The 26,548-nt window shown below is 38.0% G+C and overlaps 1 protein-coding gene across 1 annotated transcript; it reads left to right on the top strand.

Annotated features, from left to right (window-relative positions):
- The first annotated feature begins 466 nt into the window (after positions 1–466).
- On the top strand, positions 467–26,094 carry SMC3 (structural maintenance of chromosomes 3). Its single transcript, XM_085064881.1, has 29 exons — positions 467–632; positions 4,559–4,634; positions 6,182–6,220; positions 7,012–7,079; positions 7,448–7,519; positions 7,694–7,773; positions 8,334–8,412; positions 9,774–9,891; positions 10,453–10,628; positions 11,261–11,341; positions 11,596–11,760; positions 12,281–12,402; positions 12,758–12,971; positions 14,600–14,703; positions 14,923–15,022; positions 15,469–15,629; positions 16,948–17,089; positions 17,397–17,547; positions 18,560–18,712; positions 20,636–20,787; positions 20,994–21,152; positions 21,823–21,930; positions 22,326–22,434; positions 22,945–23,192; positions 23,316–23,528; positions 24,173–24,364; positions 24,513–24,690; positions 25,207–25,313; positions 25,620–26,094. Exons 1-29 carry the CDS (start codon positions 618–620, stop codon positions 25,689–25,691), a joined length of 3,654 nt encoding a protein of 1,217 aa, XP_084921007.1. The 5' UTR covers positions 467–617; the 3' UTR covers positions 25,692–26,094.
- Positions 26,095–26,548: the final 454 nt, after the last annotated feature.

Raw genomic sequence — 26,548 nt, 5'->3', positions numbered from 1 at the left:
TCTTTTTTAATATATAATTTTTATAAATTATTTTTAGATCCTCGAACAGAAGTTGAGACTTCAGACCGAGCCTGGATTTCGCCTCCCGCCAAGCGGCCCCTCAGGGCGTCCCCGACAGCGCCCCCTGGAGGCGCGCCCCGGCACTCGCTCCTCTCTCCATCAACTTGCCTTTGGCGCCCAATCCGCCCCTCGACGGGAGAAACCACTTTTCCCAATTCCCCGGGGGGAACCCCGCGCCCTGGGAGGCACCGTGCCTCGCCTTCCGCGCGAGGCAGCGCCTTCTAAAACGCCATCGATGCACTTTGGAATATTGAGAAAAGCGGATTCTCGCTGTTCTTCAAGGTGGCACTTCTTCGGCGGGAGAGGAGGGCGTTCTCTACTCCGCACTTCTCCCTCCATGTGGCGCTGAATGGTTCGCGCCAGGACGGGACGGGGAGGGTCCGCCGCCATTTTGTTTGCGTGAGGGGTGAGCGGGCCCTGTGCGGGAAGTGGGGGGCGGCTGAGGGGGCGGGAAGCGGCGGCGGCGACCCGCGGTCAGGCCGAGCTCTCGGACCGGAAAGAGACGGCGAGGGCGGTCTGAACGACAGCGTGGCGGGCGTACCCTGCCCTCGGCAAACATGTACATCAAGCAGGTGAGCCGGCGGGATTCGCGCCGCCCGCAGTGTGCGGTGCGGCCTGGGCCTGGCGGGGGGGTTGGCCCAGCCCGCCCCGCCCCGAAACTGGGGGCTCTGCACCTTCACATCTTCCCGACCCGCAGCAGGGGCCCGCGGCCAGGCGGCGGGCCCCGAGGCCTTTGCTCGGATCTTTTCTGCCCCGGGGGGCGGATCGCGGTCCAGGTTGGGGGAGACGTCCCCGGCCCGGCCAAGGGTCAGGTCTTACCGCTGGCTGGCCCGGCGGCGTCTTCTCTGCGTTTCTGCTCCTGCTCCCCTTTCATTCATTGCCGATGTGAAGTGGCGCTGGGGGCTCTCCGTCATGGACCTGGGACTTGTTCGCGGGGCGCCTTTGTACGGCAGCCCCGGTGTCCTGGCCGCCGGAAGGCTTGTACCCAAACAAAGGGCTCTGCTTAGCTGTCAGAGGCATCTTTCAGCTGTTCAAGTTGTGGGTTCTCTTCTTTGTTTTGGGGTGCTCTCTCAGGCCCCCGGGCATGAACCATTTCACCTGTTATGCTTCACCCTTGCCAAACGATCTGTGGCTGGTGCTCGGTTAAAAAGATGCTGATATGGACCTTTTTCAAACAGTTTTGAGGTCACCATTATATTACTCCCGCAGTATCCTTGCAGCTGCTTTAGCAGTATATTGCATAGTATGCACAGATTTCTATTACTGCTTTCATGCTGCTATGTGCGTTCGTAAAAAGCCTACCAGGTTCCTCATGTCCTGCTGGACTCAAAATTGACCTGTTTCTGACACCCTGCGGGTGTCTTTCTTAAGAAGAATACTTTATTACCTTTGAAAGTGCATGTGTTACATATATACTGGGTTTTCATCTACAGTTTGGCCGACTGGGCAGTGTTTCAAATGCCTTTTGACCGTGTTTTTGTAAATCACTCTTACCATCACAGGTGGGCACATTGCTTTACAGACTTTGAATAAGAGTTCTTGTTCTCCAGATTTTAATTACTCGATAACAAACAGTAGTGAAGATATCTAGAGTAAGAAGTCCAAATTAACTCAGACCAGGGGAAACGTTTCACTTCGAGGAAAATAAAAAGAAGGAAATTTGTGTGCTCAGTAACCAATGTTTTATAGAGGTACAGAAGAGAGCGTAACAAGGTGTGAACGTGAGAATAAAATGAATGAGAATGAATTTGATTCCATCAGTATCCCTTATTTTGTTGCATCCCAGAAATTATTCCTGAAGTTTGAACATGAAAAATATTTAAGTCTTAATCTGAGTCTGTCTAAGGCAATAAAGAAGCCATGAGGTTTCAGAATATGTAGGATGGATGAAGCGATAAACCACCTAGAGGAAAGCTTTGGGGAGAGGATGATGGTGTTCAGAGTCCACCTGAATCACACTCCTGTGGTGCCCGAGTGTGTGAGTGGTAAAAGTTTGTGCTTCTGTAGCAATATCCAAGAAATAAGAATTGGTTGGTTTTATCATTCTGTAGAGACGTTCAGTTCTTATGAGAATAAAGTAAATTAATTATTCCAATCTGGATGTTTTTAGATTATTATGTCAAAAATGTAAAAGTAGTAAAGACCAAATTTTTTGCCCATCCTTTTAATTTCTCCCTCTCCGCTTGAAATCGAATGAGCTTGGAAGCAGCATCATTTCAAAATGTTTGTATTTTGTAAAATATTTTTTTTATTTAATATGTAAAATCGAAGTGAGTGAACACAGTTGCTTTGGTCTAGGGTGAGTGGCAAGACCTGAGCAAGATATTCTGTTCCTGCTCTTTTTGAAAGCTGCTGGCACTGAGCTTGCTGCAAAAGTCTCCGTCTGGCAGATGAGGCAGCCTGGTTTTTTAGGGGTGATTGGGTATTTGTATTCACGGCCACAGCCACTGGGTAGTCTCCAGTTCATATATTGTCTTAAGCTTGCTTTCTGTAGTTTGGTCCCTTCAAAACTGAAATCCTTGATTACTTTTAATGTAGTTGATCTCAACACAGTGCAGGTAGTTAAAGAAAACTGTATCTGGCCTGAGGAGGGGGAACACAGCTGCAGTTCAGAAAAGGCGAAGAATTGAAAGAAGTTTTGTTGGAACACTTATATCTTTTCCAAAGTAGCTTCTTCTTCAGTCTGATGTTTGATGATCAAGGATTAGTAGTTTTCTGCCTACCTGTATTCTTAGCTTAAGATTCTAGTAATGAAATAACTTTGCAAAGAGAATTTGACAAGGAAGCCGTAATGCCTGGGAAGAAAAGGGCTCTCCCGAGTTCTGACTAAATGTTAATTAATGCTTAAAGTTTTATTTCACTTTGGTTTCATAAACTCCAGTGTTTGTTTTATTGTCTGATATGGCATTTTTGTTCACTATTAGTCAGATGGTTTTACTCCATTTGTACAAACAGGTGATAAGAGGAGTTTTCTGGGATAATCCTTAATAGTGGACTGTCACATAATGGGAGAAAGACCGAAGATCAAACTTGAAATGAATAAATGGGGGCATTTTATTCTCCCAGTTTTTTGTCCAGTACTATTTGTAGGCAGGATTTTTGCCCCCACTGTTTGTTTAATGCTACCAGAATATACAGAATATTACCCCATGCAGAATGCGGCTCTGAAGGTAATTGTTTCTTGAGGTGCTCAGGTGTACAGTTAATAGAGGCTTTTGTAGTAGTGGGGAAAGTCTTCCTTTAATGTGTACAGCCCTACTTCTAGGCTTTTTGCTGAAGTTTTGTATCTGCTTCTTGAATAACAAGTATTATGCTCATTTTCTGGAATATGGGCTACTTTAATACTGTGAGAGAAGGAATTGCATGTTCAGAGAAATAGAAAATGGTGATGGGATGACAGACCTTACAAACAAAAAATCTAAATAATTTAATATCCCAAGATTCAGCAGTAATGATGCTGAGAAGTATTTTGTAAGGTGTTTTTGTGTCAAGAAGGAATTTTTAGCGTATTGTAGCTGTCATAGTGAAACACTGCCACTGTTTTAACTGTATCCTGTTTCTCTTGGGGAGGAGCTGGGTGAAGAACACAGATATTAAATGGTAACTGTAGTCCTTTTTAAAGTGTTCTTGCTGAAAGGTCTGCAAACATCATACCTTCAGGTGGCTGCTGCCATTCTGACGCCTTACAGAGCAGAGCAAAGCTGCTGTGCTTTCAGCCCAGCTTTGATGTATGGAACAGGTTGCTTGGTGTGGGGAGTTTGATCAGTTTTGTTGCTATACAGGGCTGAAGTTTTAGGATATTGTAATTCTGTACGTTATATATTACTAGGCCTTGCAGACCTCAAAATGCTGCTGAAATTAAATTGTTGAAATTTGATATGCTGCTTCCAGGTGACTGTTTGCTGCATAGCTCCTGAAGTTATTTCTGTACATTTTTACTTGTCTCGTTAGGCTGTGAATTGGTAGAACCAAGAGAAACTTGCTTTTTTTACGTTTCCCTTTAGATTGCACAGTAAAATGAGACTATTGCATGTGAAATAGGCAGTCTAGTACAGTTTGTGCAGCCTGCAATTGCTTGGAGAATTTGCTAATAAAATTCTTGCTGTAAGTAGATTGCATTATAAAAACTAAATATAAGTGCTTGTTATATTGAGTTTTCTCTCCTGTATATGATACTTAATGCAAATACATATTTTTATGTACTTTGTTACAAAAAACTCTTGGATATCTCACGCTTGCTATGCTTTAGCCTGCTCAGTACCAGCATCTCTTGCTGGGTGAGAAATCTGTCCCTAAAGTGATGCTTAGGTGAGGGGCAAGTTCATGATACAAGTTCCTGATCTTGAGCTGTGAAGTTGAGTGTGTTCAGGAAGGGCAGGCAAATTAAATTATAATTTATGTAAATACTCTGTCAAACCTTATAATTGAAAAACTGTTCAATAACAGAGAGAACTTTGTTATGTTCTTTGTTATGAAAATAATTCACTCTTCTCACCAGGTAATCATTCAGGGCTTTCGAAGCTACAGGGACCAAACCATCGTGGACCCATTCAGCTCCAAACACAATGTCATTGGTAAGTTTTGATACTAGCTTTTTAGCACTAGTTAAAGTTGCACTTTTATTTCGGATTAGATTCATGTTTATTGTTTTTAATATTCTGCTTACATTTGATGATTGTATTTTCTGTTTTGGAAACTTCTGTACAGCTGTCAGTAACACACCACAGGGGGTGTTCCACTTACAGCAAACAACTATTGATGTTCAGTTTTGCTGGGACAAGAGCCGACTCTTCAGAAACTGAGTGAGGTTCATAAACTCCTTCCCAGGTGCACATCCCTGTATTAGCCAGACCTCCTGTAAAAGTTGTCCTTGCAGGAACAGCAGCAGAGAATTTGCATGGGATTCTTATTTTTTGTCTATGCAACTGTCATCATTTTTATAAATAAGCACACCAGCAATTATAAACTCCTGCAGAGAAAGAAGATCCTCTTTGTTCCAGTTTTAAAGGAGTGAATTGCTGGAATGTGGATTGTCAGAAAGTATAAGTTTCAAAGTGCAGTTTCATAAATGCCACCTATTCTAATAGCATGTTGTTATCCACCATTCTCACACCTCTTCCTGTTTCTGCCTATGGATGTCTGGCTTGCCTTTTTGTTTGCATTGATTTTAGTGATTGTGCAGCAACTTTGAGACTGCTGACCCAACAGCAAATAGTCAATTTTGGACATAAAATCTTAGTAGCCAGGATTTGCTCTGGCACTAGATAAAAAAGCCATGTAAATGACATGCATACATGTCTTGCTTTATAATGTTATTTGCTCAGGAGATAAAACTTTATCCAGGTATTAATGTTTTTAAAATACACTAAAAATTCCAATTTCACTGAGGGTTTTTTTATTTTTTTGAAAGACTTAATCCCGAGTACTTTTGGGAATGAGGTGAATCTGGATAGCATGTAGGCAGGTAGGGATGAAAAGCCTGGGATGTTCATTGCTACTGGAAGACAAGTGGGTTTGAAACTGATACAGAATGTGCTAATCTTAAAGAGAAGACACTGGGCTTTGCTGAAACACTTCAGAATAAACACTGAGATTATGTTAGTGTAGTGCTGTGTTCTTACACCCTTACTTTACTGTATAGAATTAGTACTTACTTCAGTCTTTTAAAAAAGGTATTGCTGGTTTAATAAGCGGAATATTAAGAGGTTTATATGTTACCTGAAGTTCATGCAGTCAACCTGAATGTATAGGCTAGTGGTTTCCTCTGGATAAATGTTCTGGGGCCAGGAGACTTTGACTTAGGTCTACTGTTCTTATCCATCAGAGTATCAGTAAAAGAATCAGAAAGATGACAATAAGTAGGATTGGTTTAACTGTTATTGTGGAATAGTGTTGGAGTTTGTTAATCAAGGTAAGATGTTCTGAGAAAGCAAAGGGCTACTGTCTTGTTCTCAACAACTAAGTGATCCATCTACCAAGTTGGTCTCATTCCCTTGAGATTTCATTTGGCTGTGTTGTAGTTGGATTCTGCTCTTTAATGTTTTTATAGCATTTAACGTACATCGCACAGTTAACCTGTGTCAACTATAATCTATATTATACTTTGTGTTTTAATTTTCAGTGGGAAGAAATGGATCTGGAAAAAGCAACTTTTTCTATGGTAAGCGTGGATTTCTTACTAGCCATGGGATGCTGATGATACCAGGTCTCTTCGCTTGTTTTTGCAAGAACTTGGTTTACCAAATGATCCTCCTCAATGTGAAGCAGCAGATTGGGAATTACTTGACAGTGACAAAAGGCAGATCTCAATGCACTTGTTTAATACTTAGTTTAGGTTTTTCCCTAGAATTCAGCCTCTCTTATAAAGGGCCTTCTAAGACTTTCAACTGGCAAAATATTTGCAGGAGGAAACCAGTTCTAAAAATTGCCCATTGTGAAAGAAGATTATGGTATTTGCAGTTGTTTCAGACATTCTTAGTGGCTAAATTCTACTTCATAGCAGTTAGGCACAGTTTAATAAAGTTATGAGGAGGATTTTGTGGGGTGGGTGCATTAATGGAGGAGCAAAGATGCTTATTAAAGGTGTTAGGAGGCTTTGTGATGGTTGGTTTTATAAATTGTCAAACACTGAATATTTTAGCAATGTTTTTAGCTTAGGCTGTGTGCTGTGTATATGCAGAGGAGGGATCAGGAATCCCTACTTGGTTCAGCATTGTTAATGATTATGCAGTGAACCAGTAATGTGGCAACACTGACTTCTTCAGATAAATCCTGGTGTACAGCAGGCTGAGTGATAAAGTTCCAGCAGATTAAGGTTTTTAATGTAGAAATTTTGTAAGATTTTAGCAACAGCATGACTTTATTATACAACAGTAAACCAGTACATTTTGAGTTACCATATCTCCCTGAAGGAAATAATGAATCTTCTGTTTCTTTACTATTTTATTGCAGCAATTCAGTTTGTCCTCAGTGATGAGTTTAGTCATCTTCGCCCAGAGCAGAGATTGGCTTTGTTGCATGTAAGTGAAGGTTTATAGCAATAAAACTAAAGAACAAGCTAATGCGTTTGAATGGTACAACAAAAATGTTAAATTGCTGGGCAGTGGATAGTTTAAGCCAATTATTTTCAAAGCATCTTTCTTTGTTTCGCATTGGCAAAAGGGCATTCATTACACAGCAATACATAATGTTGATAATGCACACCAGTGAATGTGTAGCCAAGATTTTCAGAGGTAAAAATATATGTACTGCATCTTACGGAGATGCTCTTGTGTCTCAAGTCCTTGGAAAGAAAGGGGAGGTGGGGTTATCAGGGAAAAGATGAGAAGAATGAGTTCAAAATCTTTCTAAGGTGGCAGTTGTCTAACCAGAACATCTCCTTTCTTAGGAAGGTACAGGTCCTCGTGTTATTTCAGCATTTGTGGAGATTATATTTGACAATTCTGACAACAGGCTACCGGTAAGTTCAGTGAACTGTCTTGGAAATAGATTATTGTTTCAGACTCAAATAATCTCAGTCTTATGGAAGGCTGCAGTAACTGACTTGAGTAATTTCTGGTAAAAATCAACATTCTGAGTTAGTTACTGCTGCTTGCAGTAGGTATGTATATTTACTGGTTTTTGTTTTCTTAAGATTGATAAAGAGGAAGTCTCACTTCGCAGAGTCATTGGAGCCAAGAAGGACCAATATTTTTTAGACAAGAAAATGGTGACGTAGGTACTTCTTTTCCTTATCTGAATGAGAATAGTAGTATTTCTGTAAAATTCTATCGGCAAACCCAACACTTGCATCCCTAGCATGAAGTACTTTATTTCTGTTGTGTAATACTGGCTGCCAGTAGTTTGACAGGTGGAGCCTCAGTCCTTATGCAATAGACAGCACACTTTGAATTTGCAGTTCAATCCATTCATTGACGTGGCATTTAATTGCTTTTGTAGTATTTCTTTCAGGGCTTTTTAAAATAGAAGAGTTACCACACTCAAGGTGGTTTTATATCCGTTCTTGTGATATCTTTGCCCGTATTTCTCTCCTCTGTGCTTTGAGGGGCTTATTTCTTAATCTCTTTCCAATTCTATAGTATTTTAGATATTTTCCCTTTTTATTCTCTCATTGCATTTTAGAATTAGCCATTTGCAAATAAAGAAGCTTCTTCAAACGGCATGCATTACACACGGTGTTTATATTATGTGATGCATAGTTGTGATACTTTACTGCATTTTTATAGCTGTCACTTTTACTGTAAGTTTTTAATGGATTTGTAATAACATTTCAGGAAAAATGATGTAATGAATCTTCTTGAAAGTGCTGGATTTTCTCGCAGTAATCCCTACTATATTGTCAAACAAGGAAAGGTAAGACTCTTTTTCACTAGGTAGAAGGAATCACTGTAAAGAATATCTTGTTTCCTGGATGCCAAACTTAGTTCAGTTATTTCAGAAGTAAACCAAAACCTAAATCTACCTTAGTTTGAAATAGTTCTTGTGTGTAGATGCTACTTCGGCAGATATTAATGTTTTAGTACATTATGTTGGTTTTAAGAAAAAAATTGATATCTGTAAATGTCAATATTTAGCAAAGGGTTTTTGTCATGGTGATCTTTACAATCAGGTGTTTTTCCATATACTTAAATACAAAGCAAACTTGATTCCTGTGACTATTTCAGTGTAAATTCAAAGATTTATGGGCCTATAGAAAAGGCTGCAAAGTAATGGTTGAGAATGTTAAGAGGTTAAAAATACTGTTAATGGAGAATGAATGGAAAATGCAGAAGTACTGAAAGTAAATGCACATCAGGAAAAGGGCTCATGGCGTGGCCTGTCTTAGCTGGTCTTCAAGACCCAAGCAGCTTTCTAGAGTTTTCAAAGGACACCCACATCTGCAGACAAAGGACAGACTACTTGTAATGGCTCACAGGATGGATTAACAAGGAGATGCTGGTGACTGTCACCTCCAAAATGTTACGAGAAGGCATACTTGGAGAGGAATGCAGGAGACTTGAGGAGCACTTGATGTCAGGAATACTAACTCATAGTACAAGTTTAACAGATGTTTATCAGGATGAGTTTTCCTATACAGTTGAATGCGTGTATTTGAAAGAAACAGCTTGAGCTGGAAAGTCAGTTGTAGTGGGTATTGGTGCACACTACTTAGCAGCCAAAATACACATACTGGTTTTAATATAAGACAAATTAGAAACAGTTACCTTCTTAGAGAAGCATGCAGCTGCTGAAATTCTGTTGAAGGGAAGTGAGTTTTATGTTGGGTGTAATTGCATGACTGATGTAATGTCTTATTAATGAATGTTTCATGATGTGAATTATTCTAAGATTTATAACCCCTACATTTTAGTGTGGTTTTATGGAGGCATTTAAATGATTTGATTTAGCACCAGGACATAAAAGCCCAAGCTTGAGTTTCTCTAAACATAATTTTGAGTGGTTTTTGATTTCTTCAGTGTATGTAATACTTGTATCCTGACTTTTTAGCAACAAATGGTACATTTGAAAAGCAACAAATTTTATTACAAGCAGAATACTTGCAGTCCTTAAGTAATAGGCTCAAAAGGAAAGCAGTGTGGTGTATGCTGTGTATCTGAATCTTCCTGCCAAAACCTCAGGCAAGCAGGCAGAGCAAAACAGTGCAATCTTTGATCTGTTGTGGTTAGCCATATATCCAGAGCAGATTATTAAAATCGTAGATCTTGAATTTTCAGATCAACCAGATGGCCACAGCTCCTGACTCTCAAAGACTGAAGTTACTAAGAGAAGTAGCTGGCACCAGAGTGTACGATGAACGTAAAGAGGAGAGTATTTCACTAATGAAAGAAACAGGTAAAACTTAAAGAAATTATTGCTTAATGCTGCAGAATTCCATTACCTCTAAAACTTTGGGCTTTTTCAGTAAAGCTAGATAGATGTTATTTGTGGTATGTTAAACAATGCAGAGCATGTAGTATTTTCTCCTTAAATTTCCAATACCTCAAAAGGTTTAATAAATTACTTTCTGTGTGCTTTTAGTAATAAAATATTTTAGCTAAGCTAATACAGATAAATTTGGTGTTCAAAACATATGCTGTCAGCTGGCAGTGATCCAAAAATCAGGATACCTACTGCTGTGCAAGCACTAAAGTTCGTGTTGTGTAGTCGGTATTATTTTAAGTGTGTGAGCCAAGAGAGTACATACTGGTGTTGCTTTACATAACAAGTATCAACAGTTCTGCTGTTAGGATAGTTTTTTTTGAGAACTACATTTCATAATGTAGTTTTGAAGAACTTCTACATTTCATAAATGTTGACCAAGAGTTAATCACTGGAGTAGGTTCATTGTCCGTAAAGATGGGGGATTATGTTACAGCATTTAACTGAATTTCAATCTTGTCATGTTTTCTAAAGAGGGCAAGCGAGAGAAGATCAATGAGTTGTTGAAATACATTGAAGAGCGACTGCATACTCTAGAAGAGGAGAAAGAAGAGCTGGCACAGTACCAGAAATGGGATAAAATGAGGAGAGCATTAGAGTACACCATTTATAATCAGGAACTTAATGAAACTCGAGCTAAGCTTGATGAGGTAAAATATCTTGGCGAGTACAAAATGTAATAAGCTGTTCGTTTGTTTCTGCTACCATCCCCTTGTGTTCCTTGATAAAAGCCTGACAGTGTTAAGGAAACTTTCCTGTCCAACCATCCAGGAGCCACTCTGGTAGTTACAACTGCACCACCTGATCTAGGACTGAAGCCCCTTCCCAGCACTGGTGTCTCCTTGACTCCCTGCACACCACACTCACAGTCACACCAGGTTTCCCATAGTGGAGTCTCAGATGTCTTGATCCTTAAAATAATTTCATCTTGGTGCAATAACTAAATAACAAAGGAACAGTTCCAGCTGGTGCCTCTGAGGAGGAACCTTTTTCTTTCCCCAGCAAAGGAAACTCTGGGTTTTTATCCCATCACTGTCTAAGCTGAGCGCTCCTGCTGTGTCTCTGACTGCCATGGGTTTCCGTGCCCCTTGTTATGCAAAGGGATGTTCTCTTGCTTGTGGCTTTTACTACCCAGAGCTCACGCTGCAGCTGCACACTGAACTACCTTGCACTGTATATATTCCTGAGCATAATGTTCTTCATTAAATAAATTATTTTCTTTCTGGAATCACTACTAAAACAGAATCCAGCTACTTAACCTATTGGTGATATTTCCATACAGCTTTCTGCTAAACGAGAGACGAGTGGAGAAAAATCAAGGCAGCTGAGAGATGCACAGCAAGATGCTAGAGATAAAATGGAGGTAAGAATACTTTTTAAAAGGCTCTCCATAGGTGTGCTTTGCTTTGTGGTTTTGAGGATTTTTGGAGGAGGCAGGGAGGGAGAGGGCTGGTGGTGTCTAAAATTAAATTCTGTTGCATGCTTTCATCCTGTTTGGACACTTGAGGTTTTTCACACATCTAGTGTATTGTGATATACAGAATAATCCTGTGAGTTTTGATAAGTAATGAAATGTTCATTCAGTGTTCAAGATACTGCATACTTAAATTTGTATAGGAAATAGAACGGCAAGTTCGAGAACTGAAGACAAAGATTTCTGCAATGAAAGAAGAGAAGGAACAACTTAGTGCTGAAAGACAGGAGCAGATTAAACAGAGGACTAAATTAGAGCTGAAGGCTAAAGATCTACAGGATGAATTAGCTGGCAACAGTGAGCAAAGGGTACGTAACAGCAGTGTAGTCATAAAATGTTATTGGCGTGATGTAGTGTTCTTGTACACTGAGGTTTTGGTTTTAGACTGGAGGTTTGCTAGATAAGTTAGTTTTTTTCCCCTGTGTCTTTAGTGTGATTCTAGGGGATGTGAACTTGGACTCCTGTGTTTGTGGTCCTTTGTTTATCATCCTGCATGTTGCAAAATCAAGCGTCAATAATTCTCTTGATCTCTGCAAGTATTGTGAAAGGAGGGTTTTGTTTGGAGCACTAATGTGAACTTAGTTGCTTGGCCATACAGATCTTCCTTGCTTGCATAGTTTAGCTTCTTGAGAACTTCAGTTTCATCCCTGTTTGCTGTCCTGATTGGAACTAAATACACTTTTGTTAAGTGTTGAAACAGTATAGTGTTAGATAAGCAATGGCATCTTGCAATCTTACAATGCAGTTACTCTTCACAAGTGTATATTTATCTATTAATATAGTTCCTGTTATTACCTAACTTTAAATACTGCTTTGTTTGACTTTCAGAAAAGACTGCTAAAAGAGAGGCAAAAACTTCTGGAGAAAATTGAGGAGAAGCAGAAAGAATTGGCAGAAACAGAACCAAAATTTAACAGTGTAAAAGAAAAAGAAGAGAGGGGAATTGCTAGGTCTGTGTTATTCCATGTAAATTTTATGAATGCTATCCATCTGCAGTTAATGAAATCTTGTACTGGTTGCTTGATAATGGGGTAGCTACATGCACTTGGAGATGGTCTGTAAAAAGCCTGCTATTTTGTTGGGGTGGGAACAGTATTTGGCAAAATTATTTTCTAAGCTTAACCACTTCTGGGTGATTTCATTGTTTATAACTTGATCCTTTTCTTTCTGTTACTGATTTGGTGATTAAATTTTAGAGCCTGGTTTGACACTTCTCAAAAATCATAATAGTAGTTCTTAATGCTTGCTCTTAAACAAATTCAAGGTTTCTTTGTAATATAGCATGTCTTTCCCTTCTCAAAATAGACTTGCACAGGCTACACAAGAAAGAACAGATCTTTATGCAAAACAAGGTCGAGGAAGCCAGTTTACTTCCAAAGAGGAAAGGGATAAGTGGATAAAGAAAGAACTGAAGTCTTTAGATCAAGCCATCAATGACAAGAAGCGACAGATTGCAGCTATACACAAGGATTTAGAAGATACAGAAGCAAACAAAGAGAAAAACTTGGAACAGTACAGTGTAAGTTTTCAGCTTATTTTCAGTCTTTTTGAGAGAAGGGTTGAATACTCAGTCTTGGACAGTCAGACCTTGATGCCTGTTTATAAGGAAGATATGACTTTCTGGTTGGATGTGGTCTTTGAAAAACGCTTGTTGAAAATATATGCAGATAAGCTTTAAACTCCTTTATCATTGCACTAATGATACTTCACTCTGTATGTTGGATTTGCCTTCTGGTAATTTTCCCGATATATTTGGCCTGAGTTATCAGGAAGAGGCTTCTATCTGCCTTCCTCTTGTCTACGTTGAACATGGCCATGTCATAGATAATTGGTTACATTCTTGTAGAAGTCTGTTGGTTGTTGTCACCTCTCATTTTTTCCAAGCAAGAGGATCTTTTTAACTATGCACTGGGCACTGCACCATGGTTGCAGCTGGTTAGAAGTTGCATCCCTAGGCATATTAGAAGATTAATCTGGTTTTGTATTATCTGCATAATTTAGATTCTAATTTCGATTCAGAAACAGCTCTTACAGTGCAGATACAGCAAAATAATCCAAAGATAGCATTCCTGCTAGGAGCTCCAGCTGTGAAAACCCTGCTTTTATGGTGAGAGAGCATACAGTGCCAGTGCTGATAGAGTTCTTGGCCTTTGTGTAATATATCTACTGAAATTGAGAGTCAGTCTGACACCATGCAGGAATGTAGTTGTACAAAGATGATGGTGTTCTGCTAAAATACTGCTTGGTTGGAACCCATAGTAGCAAAGTTGTGATTCTGAGTTGGTGAATGAAGAAAATAACATTTACCACAGGCTAACTGTAATTGTACTGTACTGCTCAATGGTAATTCTATAGACTTGAAGGGGTTAAATTCGTTTTGGATTTTGATTCCTTTTTATAAACATGTTTTGGCTTCCCTTTTCTCCTCAAGGAAGGTTGATTTATGCTTAGGTGAAGAGTTGTATAGCTTTTTGTTGTTCAAGGAGGTGTCTTGGGTGAATGTGATTGAGAGCTTGCAAGGTTAGTTTAGAACAAGCTGGCTGTGTTTTTAGAACACAGCTACTCCTCCTTCTACACATATAAATACACAAACACTATCGAGTGCTAGCCCTGAACTGCTTTGAAAATGGCAGGTGTTAAGTGAGCAGAGGGAGGATGTCTGTGCATTGGCTTAAACAGCACACTGTTGACAGCAGCTGTCTTTAAAGTCTAGTACTGCTGGAGAGCAGGCTAAGACTTTTGACTAATAGCAGGATGACATGGTACACAAGATTAGTTGTACTTATCACAAATGCCATTTCAGAGCATGATTACACAGAAGTTATATGTATGTTAGTCACTGTTTTGGTTCCAATTCTTGCTGTGGCTTACAGGATCCATTTCACTTTAATGCCCAGAGGCACAGTTGAACTCTGTGCCTGCCTTGCCATCTGTGTAGCACCTACACCTTGTTACTGCTTCTTTACAAAGCTGTCTTTATTCCTAGTGCTTTTGCAGTTTGTTGTAAACTGGTTAAAAACATTTGTAGGAATTTTCTGAATTTTTAGAAGTTCAGTATTGAATAAAATAAAGTTGGGTTTGTTTGTTTGTTTGTTTGTTTTTAATATAGAGAGCTGTAGTTTCATACTGTTCTTTTCTTTGTATTAGAAACTGGACCAGGATCTTAATGAAGTGAAGGCTCGTGTTGAAGAATTGGACAGAAAATACTATGAAGTGAAAAATAAAAAGGATGAACTACAGAGTGAAAGAAAGTTAGTAATTAATTGAAATATGTCTCAATCTCACTTAATGTGAAGGACCCCAACTGTGTAGTTGTTAACATGGCATGTAGGTATGTTATTTAAATATGGCCATGTATGAACTTCTGCACTTTGCCTTCCCATTAGATTAGCAGTCTTTAAGAAAATAATAATAATAAAATTTTCAGATTGCATTCACACTTAAAAAATTTTACTGGTTTTGTTCTGCAGTTATCTATGGAGAGAAGAGAATGCAGAACAGCAAGCTCTTGCTGCAAAGAGAGAGGATTTAGAAAAGAAACAGCAGCTTCTCAGAGCAGCAACAGGAAAGGTAAGATAACCTTGCTCTTGAGAATTCCTTGTAGAGTTTGATTCTTAAAGGACAGTCAGTTTTATCTGAAAGATATGGTAGTTATTTTTTAAATTATGATCTGTCATAATTAAGATGGACAAATTATATTTTAAGATGAACTTTTCAAATATTTATAACTCTAGAACTGCTTGAAAACAAGTTTTGTAAGCTCAAGGTAATTGATGTGAGGAGACAAGGCAGAAATGGAATATTTAAAAAATTTATTCTGATATCTTTTTCCTTTAAAAAACTCAAACGAACAAACTGAAAAGTGATGGACTCTTGTTTAGGTATTTTCTGTTAGAGCTGTAGGTTAGTTAACAGGAATTTGGCAAGAAAGGAGGTTGCACCTGTCATAAAGGTAAAAACTAATATTATGCCCATATATTTTAACTGCAGTACAGTAATTAGTTGTATTTTAACAGGCCATTTTGAATGGTATAGACAGCATAAACAAAGTTTTGGAGCACTTCCGTCGAAAAGGCATAAACCAGCATGTTCTAAATGGCTATCATGGAATTGTGATGAATAACTTTGAATGTGAACCAGCTTTCTACACCTGTGTTGAAGTCACTGCAGGAAACAGGTACTTACGTGCTCTTTGGTGCAGTGTCACAATTGCAGTTGTTGCTGTAAGCTGCTACTGAAATTTTATTCTTTTGAACTTCATGTCTTGCCTTTTTTTTTGTCGAAGTGCCTTCTATATAGCATGAGCAAACTGCTATTCCTTTGTGAAGGAACTAAGAAGAACGCTGCCAATGTAAATATTAATCCTAGCTGCTCCTGACTTTGTCTAAAAAACCTAAAACAAAAACAGAGAGGAAAAAGAAAGAAAAAACAACAAAAAAGGCCCCAGACCCGCACTCCTGACACTTGCCAGGGGGATTGGTGGTGAGACTGAGATATATTGAATAGAGTGTACAGCATCTTCCAATGTGGAGAATTCTGCAGTAATCAAGGCTGATGTTTTAATTACAGTAAGAATTATTTCACTTGTACTAAAAAATCTCATGGCTGAGAATGGTCTCTAAACTGTCAAAACCTGCTGTTTAAAAGCTATCTGAAAAGACATTGAGTGTTAATGAGTCTGTGTAAAATGTTTTCTAGAAGTGCTTGTTGGGTGATCCAGCACTTGCTGCAACATCTTAACTCTTCAAATTAATTTAAATTGTCTTGTTTTGTGATCAGTCCCTGTTCCAATCCATGAGTAGTCACACAAATTATTGTTCTAATGAAATGTAGATAGTGGCACAAGAGCAGGAAAGAGGACAAGAGGTGACATGATCTTGCAACATGTCACATAATTGATGCTACCACGACTGGAAATGCAATGCCTCTGGTGAAACTTCTGTGTCACTGTGACCAAGGCTGTCTCTTCCAAGCACTTCACAGTTCTCTCTCAATCCTGTTGTGCTCCACAGTTTGGAAAAAGCTGTAATGAGCAAACTGTAGTTCACCTTGGAAGGGAAAAAATTGCTTATGTCAGTCCCTCTTGTGCTAGTCCTCATAGTACACAGAGAGGTAGGTGGATGTGGTCTCTGTGTGTGGTGTGTGGAGGCAGCAGAGGCAAACTGTAGATCCCTGCAGACAGGGAGGGCTAAGTGTTGTGTGTGGAAATGCAGGACAGAGATGTGTGGCACTGCAACACAGGTGAGTGGCACTGCAACACATATTGAGCTGCTCTTGGCTGGACAGTGGAATGTCAAGTTGTTGGCTGATCCCATTTTAACAAAAGTGAAAAAAGTGTATCCACTTGCTTTTTCTAAGGCATGGAATTGAAAATGCAATGCAGCTTTATAGTGATGTGTTATTAAATAGAACCTGCATTAATACTGTCTGTATAAAAATATGTTTGTCCTTTTAGCATAGTAAAGTTTTGCCTATTTGTTTGGCTTGGTAAATAGGTTGTTTTATCACATTGTGGATTCTGATGAGGTCAGTACAAAGATCCTAATGGAATTTAACAAAATGAACCTTCCTGGAGAAGTTACTTTCCTCCCTCTGAACAAGCTGGATGTTAGAGATACTGCTTATCCTGAGACTAATGTAAGTTAGAATTCCTTTTGAACTTACCTCTGCTTCATAATTACTAAACCTCATGTTTTGAATTGTGTACATTGCTTATTGCCCACCACTTGCTTTTCTGTTGTGTGTCTGTGGTTAAATACTGCTTCTAATGTATGCTTCTTAACATAAAAAAACCCCTGTTACAGAAAAACACTTTCCTACAGGATATCTTCTCTTTATTAACTGCACTTTACAAGTAAAATGACAATACTAATGAGTAGAGTTTTATTGTAACCTGATAATCAAGAATTGCCTAAATTACTGAATTGTAATTCTGTCACTTCAGGATGCTATTCCTATGATCAGTAAACTGAGATACAATCCAAGATTTGATAAAGCTTTCAAACATGTTTTTGGGAAGACTTTAATTTGTCGTAGCATGGAAGTGTCTACCCAGCTTGCAAGAGCTTTCACAATGGATTGTATCACTCTGGAAGGTAAATATTGCAATATAATTTAAATAATTTAATTATTTATTGTAAAAGTAGGATTCCTGAGAACACGGGGCTCATTAAACATGGTCTGTTTAGTGTTGTCAAAGTAAGATTATTAAAAATAATGGTACACTTGACTGAAATGTATGTAAAAGGTTGCACTCGGTTAAGTACAGTGCTTAAAAATACAGAATTTCTTCACAAGTTATGGAATTTTCTTAGGATCTAAATGTTGGTAGCTATGTATCTCCATCCTAAGAATTATAAAGCAGATTAGGTTTGCATTAATCCAGCTTTTTTATCCAGTGTAACAGGCATTTGTTTTCCTGTAGTGTTAATGGTGTTTTCCCCAGCTCAAACCAGTGTTTAGGTTGTGAATGTTCAACCTTAATTTCTGATCTGTGCAAGGTGAATTCCACTGTGCAACAGATATGTTTACATTTTATGTTCTCTGAAATAATCTGTATATATTGTTAATTGCCTGTTTTTAAGAGGGCAGATTCCCTGCAGGTTTATTTTATCTTTTTGTGTCTTACAGTAAATCTGAAAAAATTCCCAAGGGTGTCTGAGGAGGAAATCATTAATTTTTCAGTAGCAGCATACTCTACAAGCCACAGATGCTAATTACTGCATCTTTTGTTTACTTCCTTATAGAAGACTTGAGTTTTTTTTCAAACTGGTGGTGCTATGCATTTGCATTTTTCCCTTAATATAAGTATTTTTTTCCTTCAAGCTGCATGATTTCTGAAGTTAATTAAAAACAAACATAAAAATAAGCTAATGTTTAAAGATCATAGCAGTCTGTGTTCATCTTGAGAAAGGGAATGCACTGAAATTGAATACAGAAATAAACATTTCCCTCATTACTGTAAACATACATGATTACTGATACGTTCAGTGCTTATGTAGGTTAGTTGAAATGTTCTAGTTAATCTGCTAAGCTGCGTTGTAGAAACTGTGCTGAACTTTATGGGAAGCGTATAGTGTGCAGTTTATATTTCGTTCTGTTCTTAAGGTGATCAAGTCAGCCATCGAGGTGCTTTGACTGGAGGTTATTATGACACCAGGAAGTCTCGACTTGAATTGCAAAAAGATGTTAGAAAAGCGGAAGAAGAACTTGGTGAACTTGAAGCAAAGCTCAATGAAAATTTACGCAGAAACATTGAAAATATCCTTTTGCTGTTAATGGGGAAGGTTGTGTGATGACAAAGCTTTTGTTTTGTGGTTACAGTAATAGATGAAAAACAGGAGACTGGCTTGTTATATATTAGCTGTGGCATTTGTTTTGGCTGTGTCATGTGCAGTCTGGTTCTGTATGTTACTGTATTTAATATCGATCTTTAAAGCTTATAGATGAGGTTAAACCCTAAATTATGAGGCTTTCTATTGCTTTTAGAGTCTGTTGTAGTAACTGCCATAACCAGATATTCTTATTATCTGTGTTAATCTTCACTGCTTCTTCTGACTCACGCTGTATTTTTAGTACTTGTGTCCTGAATTCATGTGTTACATAGTCCACTTACGCTGTGGAGGGGAGATGGGAGAGCATTGTTTATAATAAGCTCTGAGTTGCTTGACAGTTTGTTCATTTCAGTCTCTTTGCACAGAGTACTTTTGAGATCCAGCATCTACAATTCAGGGGTAAGGGAGGTTTGTACAATTTTCTTACGCATCACCCAGGTCATTCTGTCCTTCAAACTGAACTTCTTTGCTTTTTGACCTGCATCAGTACATTAGGGACACTGTTGGGGCAGCAGATAAGCAGAACACCAAAGCCTTTGGTTAGGTCTGCAGCTGATTAGCAAAACTTTAAAGGTTTATAGTTAATATCTTGTTGAATTGATGGAAGAATTTCAGAATGCTCTAACAGAGTGACTTAAATAGACTGAATTTGCTGGCTTTACATGCACCAGCAATAATGAATGTTTTTCACCCTTCTTATGGTTACCTATAGATAGTGTATGGGACTAAATTTGTGTACCGAAAAATAAGTATTTACTAAGTGTGTTTTTTCTCCTTTAGGTCTTTATTAAACTACAGATATATAGACATATGATTTTGAAAGTGTTTGTGCATAAACTAATTTTAACAATAATCGCAGTGTGCAATGTGCAGATGGCCTGCTTTTTGTAACTAGGAATGGGAACTTGAATTTCTGCTGCTTGTAGTTAAATTCCCCAGTAACTTGTTTGACCCTTGTGTATAATTTAATTTTTAACCAAGACTACTATTTTGGAACTGAATTTTTTTTTTTTAATTTACAATTTAAGTCAAAATCTTTAGGTCTGAGTTTCTCTTTGAGCAGGGGTCTATAGGGGATGTAGGTAGGGTGCTCTGTGGCATATGCTTCACCTGTTGGTAGATCAGTGAGTGTAGTAATAAAAACTGTTACTGCAGTCTGACTGTAACTTCTAGAACATAGCATACATTCCTCAGTTGTTTTGAAAGTAAAATATCCATTCCCACTAACTTCCTGTTCTATACCTCATTCAGTTTTCCCAAAATGTTTTATGTATGAAGTGTTTTACTGTAGCCTCTGCTTCGTAAATTTCATTTTTAGGGCATTTAAAGTGATGTGTTTAAGTATTTATACATTGTGGTAGGAGTAACATGATAGCAACTCACCATAAATTAGAACACAATCTTTGTCGTGCTCTGCACCATGACTTAAGCTGATATCAAAATTAGCCTGAACAAATTACACTTTTTGCCTCAAAATTGAGGAAGGGATGGTATTATTCTGTCACTTGTAAATGTAGACATCTGTGTTTTGTAAGATCTGGGTTTTCCTTGCATGATCAGTTGTATCCCTGTGTTCTTCTGAATGTTATGTTGTAAAATAAGCAAGGAAAGCTTCATTTAGCTAAGTTCCTGGTATTATTAAGTTACTTGATAAGTTGATAAGCTCCTCAAGTTGCTTGTGTTGATGATTCTTGATTTTTCTTCTACAACTGATTATTATGGTTTGGTGGAGTTTTTGTTTCTTATTTAGATGACAGATGAATATGTCAAATGGAAAAGTAATTGAAGGTACTAGTAGGTATAAAATGCTTTTAAAAACAAGGACAGAATTTTCCTTAGCCCACAGTATGGATTAATAATGAGATTGACCAGCTAATGAACCAAATGCAGCAAATCGAAACACAGCAGAGAAAGTTCAAAGCCTCTCGAGACAGTATTTTGTCAGAGATGAAAATGCTGAAGGAGAAGAGGCAGCAGTCTGAAAAGACATTTATGCCTAAGGTTAGTATGGGGATGTTGAAAGCTGTTACTGGATTTATATTCATTGTTTTATTAATGTTACTGATAAACTCGCATTCCTCCGTAATATGAAATATGGAGGGATAACTAGTGATATGTCACAAAAATATGTTGATAAAAACAGGTGATATTCATACAAATCTACAGATTGCTTTGAGGAATGATTCTGTCTAATATCTGTCCCACAGCAACGCAGTTTGCAGAGCTTGGAGGCAAGTTTACATGCTATGGAGTCAACTAGAGAATCATTAAAAGCAGAACTGGGGACAGATTTGTTGTCTCAGCTCAGTCTTGAAGATCAGAAGCGTGTGGATGCTCTTAATGATGAAATTCGACAACTACAGCAAGTAAGGAAATTAAAATGCCGTGGCATTAAATGTGGTACCTTTCTTTGCAATAAACTTTTTTCCTTTTGTATGAAAAGTCGCTTACGAATATAGTGTCACTAAAATTGTGCTTCATTAGTAGTAGGTTGGCATGTCTGAAGTTCTCTCATTTGCAAAGAATGAGAGAACTTGTATTTACATGTTTTTCTCAAACACTGCATGAATTTTGCCAGTTGATTGTTTGAGAATTAAGGCTATTTGTGTTGGAATCATCACAATTTTCTTGCTCTTGCTATTTGACTTTCCAATAATAAATACAAATAGATATCATTTGAATGGAGGATGCACAGAGTGGGAAGGAAAACAGTTCCTATAAGTAACTGGTAGGTGAGACAAAGCTTAGGTTTTGACTGACACGCATGTTGCTGAAAATGTACTACTTTGTAAAGCATTTCTGGGTTTAAGAATTGGATACAAATACAGATTAATAAACTTGCTGATTTGTACAGTTGACTTTTACAACAGACAGCTGCAAAAATACTTCTCATTTGGTTTTTTCTATCTATCCAGAGAACAGTGATACTTTAATACACAGAATTGTGTGAAGAGTGATTTCTTTTTAATTATTTTTTTTAACAAGGAAAAAATAATCTTCAGTATGGCAACTAATACATAACTCCACTTTTTTCAGGAAAATAGACAGCTTTTGAATGAAAGGATTAAACTAGAAGGCATTATCACAAGAGTTGAAACATATCTCAATGAGAACCTGAGAAAACGCTTAGACCAAGTGGAACAAGTAAGGATTTTCTTTTAAATGTACTTTTGCTGTCTGGTTTTGGTTTATTTCCAGGGCTAACGCGTATTAATAATTTGATAAATACTCCTTTGTTACATTGCCTTATCTGTGATGGGGTTTGATACCCTATGTATAAACTGATTTAAGTGTTTATTTGAATTTCAGCACAGTAAGTTTTTGGCAAAAACTTCTGTGAATACACAGCCTGTGTATAAATAGGACTATCATAATGACAGATTTATTTGAAAATCTAACTGTTCTCTAAAACTTTACTAAAATATAGAATATATGTTGAATATAGTTATATGTAGAGTAGCAGAAGATCCCTTGTTTGTCTGGCTTATACTTTTGTTCCCATTCATGCTGAAACTTAGTGGAATTTATTTATCCCATAGGAACTGAATGAGCTTCGAGAAACAGAAGGTGGCACAGTTCTTACTGCCACAACGTCAGAACTTGAGGCTATCAACAAACGAGTGAAGGATACACTGGCACGGTCAGATGGTTGGTAACATCATGTTTTGGAAAGAAAACTCTCCAGGGTTTTGAAAGTTCACACATACCATATTTGATTTAGAAATAGACCATAATGTAATTAACTTGTGTTGGTGGTAATGGGCATGTGGCTGCAGGGCATAATACTGGTGAGGCAACTGTCCTACAAGGAAGATCTTGTATAATTGTTCCTGAATTTTGTCTAACCCATCTAAAACTCAGCTGCTGTCAAATGGGCCATGGCATTTGTATGGCTTGAAACTTCCTTTGCATCTCTTTCTGGACTTGAACAATATGACCGTTAGTACATTTGTTTGGGGTTCTTTTAAGCCATATGCTCCTGGGGAAGAGAAGAGAGGGATTTTCAGCCTTTTGCCTGAATTTTAACCTTCTGCTCCTTAATAGATCTTCTTTAGTCTATCTTTTTGTATCATAAATACTTATTTGTGTCATTGCTGATCTTACACAGGCATGTAAGACTTAAAACTTTGGTTTTTCTACTCTGGATTAATATTGCAGATCTGGATAACTCTATTGACAAAACAGAAGCAGGAATTAAAGAACTCCAGAAGAGCATGGAACGCTGGAAGAACATGGAAAAGGAGCATATGGATGCCATTAACCATGATACAAAAGAACTTGAAAAAATGACAAACAGACAAGGCATGCTCCTCAAGAAGAAAGAGGAATGCATGAAGAAAATCCGAGAGTTGGGTTCACTTCCACAGGAGGCTTTTGAAAAGTATCAGACTTTAAGTTTAAAGCAGGTAAATTGTGTGCTTGGTGTGTCATGTTCCACAACCTGAAACGTTAATGTCACCTGCATTTTGAGTATCAAATGTGCCTAAAATTGCAAGTCACTTTGATATGTTGATATTTTCTGTTTACAGTTATTCCGCAAGCTGGAGCAGTGCAATACTGAACTGAAGAAATACAGCCACGTTAATAAAAAAGCTTTAGATCAGTTTGTGAATTTCTCAGAGCAGAAGGAAAAATTGATAAAAAGACAAGAGGAACTGGACAGGGGCTACAAATCCATCATGGAGCTGATGAATGTCCTTGAGCTCAGGAAATATGAGGCTATTCAGCTGACTTTCAAACAGGTAACAAAATGGAAGCAATTGTAAAGACACTGGTGCTGAAATTGATCATGTTGTCCCATGGTGTAGCAGCAATATTGGAAGAAGTGGGTATTAAATAAATCCGTAATAATAGAAGGCAGTGTCGTGTAAATTGAGGCTTGTGTGTTTTTTAAATAATGTGTGCCCATCTCTAATACAACTCCAGTTTTGCTTTAAAGCTCTTAAATATTTTCTGTCAAGTGAGTTCCTATGTACAGCCCTTTCTCGGAACTGTATCAAAAAACTGCACCAAATCCCTTCTACAGATTTCGTGAAAGTAATTCTGATGTTAACAAAGGATCTTAACTACAAAGTTGTGAAGTCTTACCTTTAAAAGTTTTTTGGATTAACTGAAGGTTGTGACATAAATCTTATTTTTGCTGCAGTTCTATGTTTTAAGTGTACCATTTTCTTGAAAAAAAACCTTGAAAATTCTCATAACACAAGAACAGTTCTTCTGGCTGTTTTTAAGGCAAGCTTTGTACAGAAAGCATTTCTCACTTCTGCTTAAGAATGTGGATCTCTGCTTTCAGGCAGATACTTTGTGTATTCATGCAAAACCAGTTGTCTGCATTTGATTTCACTCAGTAAAAATGAGCTGGTTTTATTGACTGTTTCTTTTTCAGGTGTCAAAAAATTTCAGTGAAGTATTCCAAAAGTTAGTGCCTGGTGGCAAGGCCACATTAGTGATGAAGAAAGGAGATGTGGAGGGCAGTCAGTCCCAGGATGAAGGTGAAGGCAGCACTGAGAGCGAAAGGGGATCTGGATCTCAGAGCAGTGTTCCATCTGTGGATCAGTTCACTGGAGTTGGCATAAGGGTAAAGAAAAATATTTGTTTTTCAGTCCTCTGCATGTTTGTTTAGGTTGCCTTTTAACTATAGTTTTAGAAGGCAACGAGTTGATCCTGCTCGTTTAATAGCAAGTGATGCTGTGGTTTGCAATCATCTTCCTTTTGCATTGTTTTAGGTATCGTTCACAGGGAAGCAGGGTGAAATGAGAGAAATGCAGCAACTTTCAGGTGGACAGAAATCTTTAGTGGCCCTGGCCCTGATATTTGCCATCCAGAAATGTGATCCAGCTCCATTTTACTTGTTTGATGAAATCGACCAAGCCTTGGATGCCCAGCACAGAAAAGCTGTCTCAGGTACTTGTCTACCTTTTATTTTCTTCATTGTGGTTGAAGGTAATAGTTTGTCCCCTCATCCTTGATGTTTAAGATAAAAACTTTTAAACATAAAGGCACTTTTTTGGGAAGCCCAGTGTGTGTCTGAATGTAATTTTGTATCTCCCAAAGCTTTCATGAACTTGGTTTTAGGTAGAAGCTCTGTGTTGTCTACTGCATCTAAAGGGTTCCTTACTGCACCTCAGCAAGGAGAGTAGCAGTCCTGTTTTGAAGTCTAGTTTGATTTTAAAAGTTAATGGAAAAGTGCTTACGCTGTTTTTCATCATAGAAGTGTAATACCATGCTGGGTTTGCGGAGTGGCTGAACTTGTCAGAGTTGATATGGGAATTAATGATAATATTTATATGTACTATCTGGTATATAAAACTGGTATAGCTACTTCCTGATTTTTGAATAAGGCAGAAAGTTTGCTGTTCCTGTTTGTTTCACTTTATTGAAAAGATGACATTAATAAAGAATTTTTGTGTTCTTTTCCAGATATGATTATGGAACTAGCTGAACATGCTCAATTTATTACAACAACTTTTAGGCCTGAACTGCTGGAGTCAGCTGACAAGTTTTATGGTGTAAAATTCAGAAACAAGGTGAATAGTATGATAGGCTTCTCAGTGAACATCATAATTAAAATAAGTTGTGCATTTGAGACTTAGCAAGAGTTTGAAGTGAATCAGATTCACTTCAGTTGATCAATTTCTAGTTGTGTTGCAGTATTCTATAAAAAATTTCCTCTTTCTTGAAAGAGAATTTAAATACCTGCAGATGTCCCATGTTCTTTAAAGGCAAATATAAATCAATGATAGACCTGTTGCCAAGTCTGGGAGCCTTCAGAAATGTCTGTCTTGTTCTGCAGGAGGTACTGTAATAACTGAATGCTTCTTTTTTTCCACCAGGTCAGTCATATTGATGTGATCACAGCAGAAATGGCCAAAGACTTTGTAGAAGATGACACCACACATGGTTAAAGGAACTTGTAATTACTGCTTATTTGGAAGATGTGTATAGTGCTATGTTTATGCCAGGGACCTGTACATTTAAAATATGAAGTATTTAGTTCTTGTTTAAAATAGTTTTTGAACACACATTTTAACCAAGAGCCCTCAGAAGGCTTAGTTTCAAATGAGCTTGAGCATCCATTTTGTCTCTGTTGCTGTATTTTATAAGATAATTGTTAATGTTACCTTTATACAATACCTGTAGTTTGGAAATTTTGTTCCCTTCCTTCAAATCTTTTGTAAAGTGTTTGTTGCTGTTTTAAAGCTTTTCAGAAAGTGCTAGCTATTTCTTCTTAAGTACAGCTTTATCATTTATATTGCCTCACATTTTTTTTAATGGCTTCAATTAAAATGGTTGGTTTTATGGCTGTAACTTGTATATGAAGTTTTTGGGTTATATTTTCTTTCTGAAGAGGAATCTGCTGCGATGGAGTCAACATTTTGGTCAAATTAGAGTGGCATATTTCAGAATATGAGACAAAGCAATTCTTCCAAGCCACTCTTCTTTTTCCCCTTTTCTGCACATTGTCATTGCCAGCAGTAAACTACCCCAGCTCTACGCTTGCTGAAATCCATAGTGTTCTGATTATTGAACTGAAAAAAGGTAAGTAACAGAGAATCCGGAAAAGTCCAGAACTGTATCAAAACAAATCACAACCCCTTCTTTTTCCTCCACTATGTTCAGTGTAACAACTCCTCCATTACATCCCTTCAGCCCAAAAGACCACCATAACTTGAACCAAGGACAGTCACCAATCAAAAAATGAAAATTTTTCCTGCTGTCTAGGCTTTTGGCAAAGGGATATTTAATAATTTGATGTGTTCTC

The sequence above is a fragment of the Lichenostomus cassidix genome, chromosome 6 (genome assembly GCF_008360975.1).
Source record: "Lichenostomus cassidix isolate B80296 chromosome 6, HeHo_3.0, whole genome shotgun sequence".
Lineage (NCBI taxonomy): Eukaryota > Metazoa > Chordata > Aves > Passeriformes > Meliphagidae > Lichenostomus > Lichenostomus cassidix.
Note: the sequence above shows the minus strand (reverse complement) of the source record. Positions and strands in the feature narration are given on the sequence as shown.

Coding starts and splice junctions, on each gene's coding strand:
- SMC3 (XM_085064881.1), top strand. Junction 6,221..7,011: donor AAAAAGCAACTTTTTCTATG/GTAAGCGTGGAT, acceptor ATTTTATTGCAG/CAATTCAGTTTGTCCTCAGT. Junction 20,788..20,993: donor AAAAGACATTTATGCCTAAG/GTTAGTATGGGG, acceptor TCTGTCCCACAG/CAACGCAGTTTGCAGAGCTT.